The 12,309-nt window shown below is 38.6% G+C and overlaps 2 protein-coding genes across 9 annotated transcripts in view; one reads left to right on the forward strand and one right to left on the reverse strand.

Moving 5' to 3' along the window:
- Positions 1-8,688, reverse strand: part of LOC114397487 — a 45,935-nt gene extending 37,247 nt beyond the window's left edge. For 3 of the 8 annotated variants that reach the window (XM_028359539.1, XM_028359533.1, XM_028359538.1), the window contains exons 1-2: positions 8,374-8,686; positions 7,492-7,599 (exon numbers count right to left, since the gene is read on the reverse strand). The gene's annotated coding sequence lies outside the window, so the exon portion shown is untranslated. Of the gene's footprint in view, positions 1-7,491; positions 7,707-8,373 lie in introns of all 8 variants that reach the window. The other 5 variants (XM_028359540.1, XM_028359534.1, XM_028359535.1 and 2 more) reach the window with 5 other exon arrangements.
- Positions 1,305-4,810, forward strand: LOC114397402. The gene is made up of 3 exons (XM_028359446.1): positions 1,305-1,910; positions 3,194-3,687; positions 3,787-4,810. The coding sequence occupies exons 1-3, from the start codon at positions 1,305-1,307 to the stop codon at positions 4,808-4,810; spliced, it is 2,124 nt and encodes a 707-aa protein (XP_028215247.1).
- Positions 8,689-12,309: the final 3,621 nt, after the last annotated feature.

Consider the following 12,309-nt stretch of genomic DNA (forward strand, 5'->3'; position numbering starts at 1 on the left):
CGTCTGGCTCAAATTTAGAGTCAAGGTGGAGAATTGTGGTCTGTAACTCAAAATATATTGTTCATTCTGATGGACGTTCGATCTTATGAGGATCGTCTATTGTGATGAGATTGAGGATAGTCTGATGCTCAGTTAGATGGGACAATTTGTTTAATTCATATATTAATCTGATACGCATAAGACTATTGAGTGTTTTTTATTAGGCTTATGTTGTTGTGTTTTAGTGGCTTGGGGCCTATAAATAGAGGTCATGGGATCTTTATGTATGTGCAACTAACTATAATCAGAAGTGTGAGAAGTACTAAGATTGTTGTGAGAAACTTAAGAGAGGGAAACACTTGGTACGAAGGAAAGAGAAAGAAACAAAGTGTGACACTTGGGTTCTTACGGAAATTTCTTCTTGAATTTAAGGAGGACAAAACAAAGATTTGTCTACTTTATCAGGGATATAACTTATGGATTGTGTATGTGCAAAGATTGAAACGGCATAATGAAGACTTTGTCGAGAATGCCTTCCAATCAAAGTTTAAATTACGGTCTCAATTAAAAAAAATGGTGGAAAGAAAGATGGAGAAGTTTCTAGAAATACACAAAATTCTAGAAATTTCTCTAAGACCAATCAAGAAAAATATAGAAGGATTGTTGGCATCTTGGAAAACCACAATGTCACTATTGTGAAAATTTTGGACATGTGGAGAAGAATTGATAATAAAAACAAGCATCAAGCAAATTTCATTAAAGAGCATGACAGTGACATCTTTACTATGCTACCCGAGATTCTAGTGATGAGACAAGAGGAAATTGGTACTTAAAGAGCAGTTGCAGCGATCACATGGAAAAATTGATGTTATTAGTATTTTTATATTTTAATTTTTCTTTTTTTTTCTTATATATATATACACAAAGGGTCATAAGAGGCCCCCTTTGGATCCGTGATACGAATAGAGTAGGGGTGCTAGCAGCAAGACCCAAAAGGCACAATAGCACGCCTATGCATCTGAAAGACTACATAATAAATAGACCATGAAGGCATGAACGTGCGTAGGAGGGCGCTCGAATATTCTAGATGGAATAAAGAAGAATAAATCAGTAGGTTAGGATTTCTATTAGGAAGTTAATTTTCTGTTGTAACCACCACTAGTGGCTATATATGTATGAACCAGCTTTGAGGAATGTAAGAAAAAGATCTCCTTTCTCTCTTGTTCTCAAGTTTTCTCTCTCTCTCTCTCTCTCTCCCTTTCTCTGGAGGATTGTTTGGGCCTCGAATACCAAACGCTATCATTGGTGCTTTCATTGCTCACACCATGGCTGAAGCTACTCGATCAAAAGCAAGTGCTGATCACTGGGAAGAGGCATTTGCGAGACTTTCGTCTTCCAAGTTCGACGAGCTTCTGCATCGTATGACTCAGTTAGAGACAGAGCACGCATCTCCGCGAGTGCCATCGCCATCTCCAGGTGCAACGACCACGAATCCGACTTACCGTATGAAGCTCGAAGTTTCGCGCTTCAATGGCTCTGATCCAGAAGGCTGGATATTCAAGATCACGCAGTTCTTCGAATATCATGCAACTCCAGATCACGAAAGACTCACCATAGCATCTTTTTACATGGAAGGCTTAGCATTAGCCTGGTTTCAATGGATGCATAGGAATGGTCAATTGTCTTCGTGGTCCACTTTTTTACACGCCATCCACGCACGATTCTTATCTTCAACCTATGAAGATCCAACAGGTTTGCTCTGTAAGTTGACACAGCGATCAATTGTCTCCGCTTACCTCTCGGAGTTTGAAGCTCTTGCTAACCGTATAATTGGTTTGCTGGCACCGTTTGTGCTAAGTTGCTTTGTGTCAGGACTAAATCCAGTGATTCAACGGGAGGTGCAAGTTATGCAGCCTCACTCGTTGGTTCAGGCAATCTCCTTTGCTAGGCTGCATGAGGAAAGGATGCTAGTGATAACTGCTAAATAATTGTGAATTAATCGTAGTTAAATAGTCAAATTTTGACTTAAAATTAATTATTTAGTAGTTATTTATGATTAAAAGTTGAAAAAATTAATTAAATTGAATTTCTGGTTGCAGATACGAAAAATGAGGGTACATTAAGCAAAAATGGCAACAGAAAGGAAGAAAAAGAAGAAATTCTGAAGCAGGCCCAGCCCAACAGTGGCGCTAAGCGCGCATCACGCGCTAAGTGAGCAATTAACTGCAGGCGCTAAGCGTGGCGTTAAGCACGAAGGAGCAACCGTTACGCGCGCTAAGCCCAGCTAGGCGCCCAGCGCGCGATCCAACAGAAGCACAGGCTAAGCCTGCATGGCGCGCCCAGCGCGCGATCTGTACGCGCTAAGCGCGAGGTGTGGCACTGAGCGCGACTACGTAGCCCACAAGCCCACTTCAGCAACTATAAATAGAGAGCCAGTCCCAAGGAAAACTCACCTCGTCTCAGAGCACAGTTCTCAGTACTTCAAGCTTGAGTTTTCCTTTCTCTTATTATTCTTTGTTTTTATTATCCCCATTCTTTCCTTCACCCCCAATTGTAAGACCTCAATGACCATGAGTGGCTAATCCCCTAGCTAGGGCCTGGCAGGCCTAAAAAGCCAACGATGTACGATGAGCTTCAAGAGTTATCAATGCAAAAGGAATTGATTCCAGGTTTTTCTGTTCTAATTCTTTTCTTGTTATCTTGCATTTGTTCTTAAACTTCTTTTGGGTTTTATTCGCTCGGGAGAGGGTATTTCCCAATAAATATTTAAGATTCAATGCATGCATTAGTTTTAGGGGTTATACACTTGGAAAAGGGTAACGCCTAACAGAACATCTTAAGAAAAGAATTCTTGGGTTACCATTGCTAGGCATAGAGTGATAACCCACTGCCCATGCATTTAAGCAACATCTAGAACTTAATCTTAATGCATTTTAATTATTGAATCTTCGCAAAGGCATTTGGGAGATAGGTAGTTAAAATAGGCTTGCCAACGTGAGGCATCAGGGGCAAGTAGTTAACAGATGTGGGTATAACTAATACCAGTGCATTGGTAATGAATATCATATTTACATGTATCGTAGGCCAATTGGGTTTGTCTGGTCTTGGCATCTTTATTAATTGTCTTTCCTTTTTTAAACTATTTGATTTAGTAATCGCACTCTATTCCTACACTTATTCCTGTTTTTTTTATTCTTACTTACAAATTGAGAAGTATTTAACAAGTGCAATAAAATCCCTGCGGACACGATACTCGGACTTCCGAGGTTTACTACTTAAGAGCGATTTGGTACACTTGCCAAAGTCTCAACAGCTAGATGGGCGACGATCTTCTGTTCGAACCTCCCCTAGTCTGTCGTATAGTTTTCCTTCACGATTATCACCGCCGGTTGTCACTAAACCAGTTGAGTCGCTCTTAACTCCTTCACCAACTAAACCTGCCATAACCACTATTCCCTTTAAATGCCTTTCCCCAGAAGAATTAGCTATTCGAAGGGAGAAGGGATTATGTTTTAATTATGACGAAAAGTACTCACGGGGCCATAAGTGCACCCCGTCCTTGTTCCTATTTGTTACAGAGGATGAGGAGTGCCTGCAGGATTCTGATTCCAACCCATCGTCTCCAACAGCTCTTGTAGCTTCACAGGAGACATCACCAGCTCAGATAAGTCTTCATGCGCTTTCCGGTCACGGAGCCCCGGAAACCTTGTGAGTCACGGGCCTCATTGGAAACCACCGTGTTCAGATTCTCATTGATGGAGGAAGCACACACAACTTCCTATAACAAGAGTTGGTTACAACATTAAGCTTGCAACCACAAACAACTTCTACTCTTCGAGTAACAGTAGGTAATGGCGAGGAGCTGCAGTGCAACCAAGTTTGCCCGAAAGTTGCGGTACATATTCAGGCACACACTTTCTTGGTTGATTTCCATATTCTTCCAATTTGCGGAGCTGACGTAGTGCTAGGAGTACAATGGCTAAAGTCACTGGGACCTGTCCTAACAGACTACGCAACTCTCACCATGAAATTCATTTATAATGATAAATTGATTGAGCTCAAGGGTGATCGTGATGCAAATATTGATCAGATATCACCATCACAGCTACGACGCCTTATGAACACAGGTAACACTAGTACCTATTTTCACATTCAACTTGACTCTCATCATCCCGAACCCTTACCATTGACTCACTCGATACCGGCAATTCAAACCTTACTCACTAAATATTCCTCCCTCTTCCAACCATTAACGAACCTTCCCCCATCACGAGCCACAGACCACTCGATCAACCTCCTTCCTAACTCAACACCCATAAACGTAAGACCCTACCGCTATCCATACTTTCAAAAACAAGAGATTGAAAGACAAGTGGCTTTGATGCTTCGCAATGGTCACATACAACATAGCTCAAGTCCCTTCTCGTCACCAGTTTTATTAGTCAAGAAACGCGACGGAACATGGCGATTTTGCATGGATTATAGGGCATTGAATGCTATCACAGTGCGTGATCGCTTTCCTATACCTACGGTGGATGAATTATTAGATGAACTAGGGGGAGCAACGTGGTTTTCTAAGCTCGATCTAATGCAAGGATATCATCAGATTTTGATGAAAGAATCCGATACAAGCAAGACAGCCTTCCGCACTCACCATGGACACTATGAGTTTCATGTAATGCCCTTTGGACTTTGTAATGCACCTTCTTTGTTTCAGGCAACAATGAACCGCTTGTTCCAGCCGCATCTACGCAAGTATATCATCGTCTTCTTCGATGATATCTTGATTTATAGTCATTCCTTCAGGGATCACTTGGAGGTTGCATTTTAGGTCTTAATGGAAGGTAAGTTTACACTAAAATTTTCCAAATGTTCCTTCGCTCAACAACAGATCGAGTATCTGGGTCATGTGGTCTCCGACCAAGGAATGCAACACGCTACTTTAGCAGCACCATTCTCGTGACTTTTAACTAAGGAAGGGTTTGCATGGACTCCTGAAGCTACAGCTGCCTTCCAAAACTTGAAGAATGTCGTGACTAATTTCCCAGTATTAGCACTTCCTGATTTCACAAAACCCTTTGTGGTGGAAACAGACGCCTCCGGCTCGGGAATGGGCGTAGTGTTGTCACAAGGAAGACACCCAATAGCCTTCTTTAGAAAATAGTTTTACCCTAAGTTGCTTAGCTCCTCCACCTATGTTCGTGAACTAGCTGCCATTACCACTGCTGTTAAGAAGTGGAGGCAATACCTTTTGGGGCACCACTTTGTAATTTTGACGGATCATAGAAGCTTAAAAGAATTAATGAACCAGGTTGTTCAAATGCCGGAGCAACACCGATATTTGGCACGTTTGTTGGGTTTTGATTACTCTATACAATATAGAACGGGCAAAACTAACGTGGTTGCAGACGCGCTATTACGATGTTCAGAGGTACCAAGTGCCTCGCTTTTCATCCTCTCAATGCCTCACTTTGTGTTTCTTGAAGATCTGTCTAAGGAATTGCAGTCGCATAATGAATTTATAACCTTAAGGGAGAAGGTTCACGCAGACCCAGCCACCTACCCTGACCATGTGTTAACACCCAACTTTGTTTTGTATCGAGGGCGTATTTGGTTACCCTCAGACTGTACTTTCATCAAAGCTTTGCTCACGAAATTTCATCAAACACCAACAGGAGGCCATATGGGTTATCGAAAAACCTTGAATCGTGTAGCAGAAAATTTCATGTGGCAGACAATGAGTAGTGACACTCGTAAATTTGTGGCCCAGTGTGTGGATTGTCAACTCGTGAAGTATGAACCTGCAAAATCTCGGGGTTTATTATGCCCGTTACCAGTTCCTTCGCAGCCATGGGAGGACCTCTCCATGGACTTCATCATGGGACTTCCAGCTTATCGCAACAACACTTATGTCTTTGTGATTGTTGATCGCTTTTCGAAAGGGCTACACCTCAGTATGCTTCCTTCCCATCATACGGCACAAAGCGTTGCTCAGCTCTTCATTGAATTAGTAGGCAAACTCCATGGCATGCCCAGAAGTATTGTCTCTGATCGTGACCCGTTGTTCGTCAGCAAATTTTGACAAGCTTTGTTTCATTTGAGTGGCACTAAACTCAATGAGTTCTGCCTACCATCCCCAAACAGATGGCCAAACGGAGGTGGCAAATAGGATCATTGAACAATACTTAAGAGCTTTCATTCACCATAAACCAAACTCCTGGGGTCGCTTCTTGTTATGGGCTAAGTGGTCTTATAACACTTCCGTCCATTCCTCTACGGGAATGACACCCTTCGAAGTAACGTTTGGACGCAAACCTCCCTCCTTCCCTCAATATCTAACAGGCACGGCCAAGGTGGAAGTAGTTGATGACTTGCTCAGTCAATGAGAGGCCGTATTCACCTTACTCCGTCAGAAGTTACTTAAGGCCCAAACGCATATGAAAGCTATTGCAGATGGGCATCGAAGGGATCACGAGTTTCAAGTTGGTGAATGGGTTTTAGTTAAACTACGGCCATATCGTCAGTCCACAGCCTCAGGTGCAGTTCATTCTATGCTCGCAAGGCGTTTTTATGGGCCATTCCGGATCACCGAAAGGATGGGACCAGTTGCTTATAAGCTAGCCTTACCTGAAACCTCACGAATCCACCCAATGTTCCATTGTTCAAACTTAAAACCCTTTGTAGGGACTCCCGCATCAGCAAAAATGGAGGAGCTTCCCCCATTAGCCGTGGATAATCAACCAGTTCTGACCCCATTAGCTATTCTAGCTCACAAAACCATTCCTTCGGATATAGGGCCGAAGCACCTTGTGCTGGTTCAATGAAGAGGCCTGCACCCTAACAAAACGTCGTGGGAAGAGTGGACGACCCTCCAAGCAATACATCACCTCGAGGACAAGGTGTTATTCGAAGCAAGCGGGAATGATACGAATAATAGAGTAGGGGTGCAAGCAGCAAGGCCCAAATGGCACAGTAGCACGCTCATGCATCTGAAAGACTACGTAATAAACAAACCATGAAGGCATGAATGTGCGTAGGAGCGCGCTTGAATATTCTAGAAGGAATAAAGAAGAATAAATCAGTAGGTTAGGATTTCTGTTAGGAAGTTAGTTTTCTATTGTAACCACCACTAGTGGCTATAAATGTACGAACAAGTTTTGAGGAATGTAATTAAGAAAAAGATCTCCTCTCTCTCTCGTTCTCAAGTTTTCTCTCTCTCTCTCTCCCTTTCTCTGGAGGATTGTTTGGGCCTCGAATACCAAACGCTATCACCCCCTTTGGATCTGTCCCTTGGTCCATCTAAAAAAAATAGATCGAGAAAGATTATCGATCAGGATCGACCTAAATAGACAAGAAGTTTGACTAGTATATACAAAATTTAGATTCCAACCTTGCATACTGTCAGTATTATTATAACAAATAAAACGGTAAGAACAAATGAATGAGATTTTGGCACAAAAGTTGATAATAATAACAAAAAAATAATAATAAAGTGAGCATAGCACATTTTACCTCGCTGATTCGCTACTGCACGTGGTTCCTATAGTTCACAAGGGTTGGTTAAAGAGGAAGTCACTGCAGTTGGTTCACGCATGTATGGTGGTTCATGGCGGGCAAGTCCTGTTCATATATGTTATGTATGGCAGCTTAAAGTGTCAGCCACACAACAAAAACGTTTAGCAGCAGCCAGCAGACTACAGGTTGTCCCAGAAGCATCTCCAGAAATACTATAATTTTATATTAATTAGTGTAGTACTTAGTTTATTTTATATAATATTAAAAATAGTAAAATTAATTTATTTTTAATCATAAATTAATAAAAAAAAATTCTATATCCTAAATGTTTATTTGTTTGTTATATCCTAATAAATTTTGTTCATTTGTGATGCAAAGCAACATTTGGGATATAATCAAATTAAAAGATCATCCTATATATTCTTTGACATATTTATTTTTAAATTAGAAAGATGTTAAAAAAAATTATTTTAATATCAATTATAATTTAAACTAAGAAAAATAATAAAATTTGACTCAAATTAATAAAAAAAAATGTACAAAAATCCCATATACAACTTAAATAATATTAAAAGAAACACATACAAATTAAATAATTATTTTTTCCCTAAAGCTTGAAACCGACTAGCACAGTTTTTTCAACATCCAGATCCACCTGTTTCCAAACACAGGCTTAAACAAAAGATCAGAAACAAGTAAATGTACAACAGCGATTACCACACACGTTCAAGTGCTTTTAACTGGTCATTTTTTTGACATTTTTACCGTCAATTATTATAACCGGCCGCTACAAACATTTTTTTTAATGTCGGAGTGTCTTTTTTGCACTAATAATAATACTAATAATAAATAAATAAATAAATAAATAACATAATTTACCTGACTGGTTAGGCTGCTGGTGGTGGTCGGAGATGAGGAGGTGAGTGGTTGGTTCACTTACGCATAATAATATATATGCTATGAACGGAGATGAAGTAAAACTATAAGAGATGAAGAATGGTGCGTGGCTTGCGGGTGAAATGGAGAGTGAGGGGATATGCAAGCTAGGGTTGGCTGCCTGCAGCTTCATCCATAATTAAGAAGAGCCAAAGGTAGTGAGTACTTACGTGCAGTGTGGTGCATTGAGGTGAAATCAGAGAGCAAAAGTGAGTGAGAGGGAGGATAGTACGTGATGGTATATATGTGAGTATTCTTATGTTAAGGATAATTAAGGACGATGGATCGATCTATGGGTCGGATTTAAATCACCACACACTTCTTATCCCAATCACCAATAAAAAGTTGACAGTATGTAATGTAAGTTTGTATTTAATTTTAGTTCCGGTAAATATTTTGTTTATTTTTAATTTATATTAATTTATGTTTTTTCAATTTTAATTTTTTAATCTTAAATTTTTTAGGATTATAAGTATAAAAAAATTATAATCTTAAAGAGATTAAAATTAAAAATATAAATTTTTAAGTATTAGAAATAAACAAAAAAAATATACACAAACCAAAATTAAAAAAACATTGACTCGCATAAATTAAAATTAAAAAATTAAACTTTTAAGCTCCTAAAATAATTAGTAAGCACTACTAGAAAAGAAATGTTGTTAACAAAGGTGATTTTGAATGTTCAACATCAATTCAAAATTGATGTTGAAACTATCAATGTTAAAAGTAGATCATTTTTAACATCAATTGTAAAAATCATTGTTGAAATTCATTATATAACATCAATTCTCCCAAAAATGAATGTGATATAGTAGTAGCAAGTAGCAAAAAAGAAAAGCATAAACAATATTAGTTTATGCCAAAATGGATATTGAATAGTACTTACAACATCAATTTTGGGCAAAATCACTTATCATTTTTCATCACAAAAATCTTGAACATAAAACATATATTTAGCTTGTTCTTCCATAATGAAAGACTCGATCTGATAAGCTAACTTCTTCAAATCTACCAAAGTAAATATAAAATTATTATTACTTTTTATCAACCCAAGTGCTCTTACAAATATACACAATGAATTTAACATAAATTAAACTCTCAAATTTCTTCAATAATTCCAAAGTAAGATTAAATATGTAGAAGTGCTGAAAGGATATCTTTTTACTTTCATAAATAATCTACATCATTAAGCTTCACTACAATTGTTGTCACTAAGATATAAATACACTCTTAACCTAATTTATTAGAATAAGAGACTTTCAAAGTGAGTTAAAAGAACTAAAAATCATCACGAACGCACCCTAAATTGTTCTGTAATTCAAAATCAATTTAGAAGTAACTTGTAAAAATTTCAAACTGATCTTCCAAAAAATATTATTTTTAGATAATCAATCGAGTATTAAGTTGTTTTGGTTTAAATCTTTAAAAAAATCAAACCATGCCTTGTTGGAAGAAGAAGAAGATTTTATTTCATTTGGCACACCAAATACAAGAGTATGACCCCCTATTTATACTAAAATAGAGTGACCACTCACATAATTTGCTTATTCAAGAATACTAAATGCTCACATAATTGTTTATTCAAGACTTTGTAACTCACAACCTTACAACTTTCATCTTCCACAATTTAAGCCTCATAAAACTTGTTATTATTATTTTTCTAATTAATATCTAACATCCTCCCTTAATTGGAAAATTCTTCTGCACACCAAGTCTTGCTCGCAATCTTCGAAAATCTTCAAATTTGAGAGGCTTGGTGAAAATATCCGCAACTTGATCTTGAGTTTTCACATGAGTCAATTCTACTTCTTTCTTGGTAATGCACTCTCTAATGAAATGATACCTTGTATCTATATGCTTACTTCGTTCATGGAACACCGGATTCTTGGCAAGCTCTTGTGCAGATCTATTATCAACATAGATCTTTGTGCTTTCCTTTTGCAACAACTGAAGTTCCTCCAACAATCTTCTTAGCCAAATGGCATGACATGTGCAAGAAGTTGCAGCTACATACTCGGCTTCACAAGTAGAAAGTGTCACAATGCCTTGCTTCTTAGAACTCCATGTAAAAACACAATCACCCATAAAAAATACAAATCCGGTAGTACTTTTTCTATCATCAACATCTCCGGCAAAATCACTATCACAAAATCCCACAAGCTTATAGTTATTGGAGGGAGAATAAAACAATCCAAAATCAATTGTACCTTTCAAGTAACAAAGAATTCTTTTTGCGGCTTTTAGATGAGGAGAGGTAGGAGCCTCCATAAAGCGACACACAACTCCCACCGCATATAGAATATCGGGCCTTGTATTGGTTAGATACCTTAAACTCCCCACAAGACTCTTGAAGATCGTGGAGTCTACCTTCTCTCCTTCATCAAACTTTGATAACTTCAAGCCACCTTCCATAGGTGTGTTCACAGGATTGCAATCAAGCATATTAAATTTCTTCAACACTTCTTTTGTGTACCTTTCTTGTGAGACAAAGATACCATTCTGCGTTTGCTTCACTTCCATTCCCAAGTAATATGACATGAGTCCCATATCTGTCATATCAAATTCACGAGACATGGACTCCTTGAAGTCTTCAAACAAATTTGGGTTATTGCCGGTAAAGATAAGGTCATCCACATAAAGACAAATAAATAAGACATCACCATTATTAAAAGTTTTAACATAAAGAGCATACTCATTTTGACAATGAACAAACCCATTGTCTTGGAAGTACTTGTCAATGCGGGTATTCCATGCCCTCGGTGCTTGCTTTAGACCATACAACGCCTTGTTCAATTTCAAGACTTTTCCTTCTTGACCTTCGATGACAAAACCCATTGGTTGTTCAACATAGACATCTTCTTCAAGATAGCCATTTAGAAATGCCGATTTTACATCAAACTGAAAAATTCTCCACTTCATTTGAGCTGCCAAGGAAATAAGAAGACGAATGGTTTCCATGCGGGCAACCGGTGCAAACACTTCATCATAATCAACTTCATATTGTTGCTTATAACCTTTAGCTACAAGTCTTGCTTTGTGTCTCTCAACCTCTCCTTTTGCATTCTTCTTGATTTTGAACACCCATTTGACTCCAATTGCTTCATGACCTTTGGGAAGGCTTGATAACTCCCAAGTGTTGTTCTTCTCAATGGCTTTGATTTCTTCTTCCATGGCTTGTCTCCACCTTTTGTCTTTCATTGCTTCATCAAAGTTTAAGGGTTTACTGTCAACAAAAAGACAAAACAAATCATTTATAACTTCAGTTTCATCATATAATTCTTGAATATTTCTCATTCTTCTTGGCCTTTCACTTGAACTCCCTTCGGAAGATGATGAGGCTTCATTGGTTGAAGGAGTTGGTGAAAGTGCTGGAGTTGAATCATTTGGAGTCAAGGCTTCTTCATCTATTTCTTCAAAGTACGGGAAAAAATCATAAGTGTCTTCTTTCTCCTCCCAATTCCATGTGCCTTCTTCATAGAACTCGACATCTCGGCTCACAATTGTCTTTCCATTGTTTGGATTGTACAATTTGTAGCCTTTTGAGCTTGCATCATAGCCAATGAACACATGTTTCTCACTCCGATCATCAAGCTTGAATCTTCCTTGGTCGGGTACATGAGCATATGCAATGCTCCCAAATACTCTCAAGTGATCAACTCTTGGCTTCACTCCACTCCATGCTTCTTGTGGTGTTTGATCTTTGACATTCTTTGTTGGGGAGCGATTGGACAAATAAACGGCACATGCAACAGCTTCGGCCCAAAATTCCTTTGGCATATTTTTAGCCTTCAACATACATCTAGTCATATTAAGAATAGTTCTATTTTTTCTCTCCGCTACCCCATTTTGTTGTGGAGATCTAGGAACCGTTAGAGGGCG

The sequence above is a fragment of the Glycine soja genome, chromosome 18 (genome assembly GCF_004193775.1).
Source record: "Glycine soja cultivar W05 chromosome 18, ASM419377v2, whole genome shotgun sequence".
Taxonomy (NCBI): Eukaryota; Viridiplantae; Streptophyta; class Magnoliopsida; order Fabales; family Fabaceae; genus Glycine; species Glycine soja.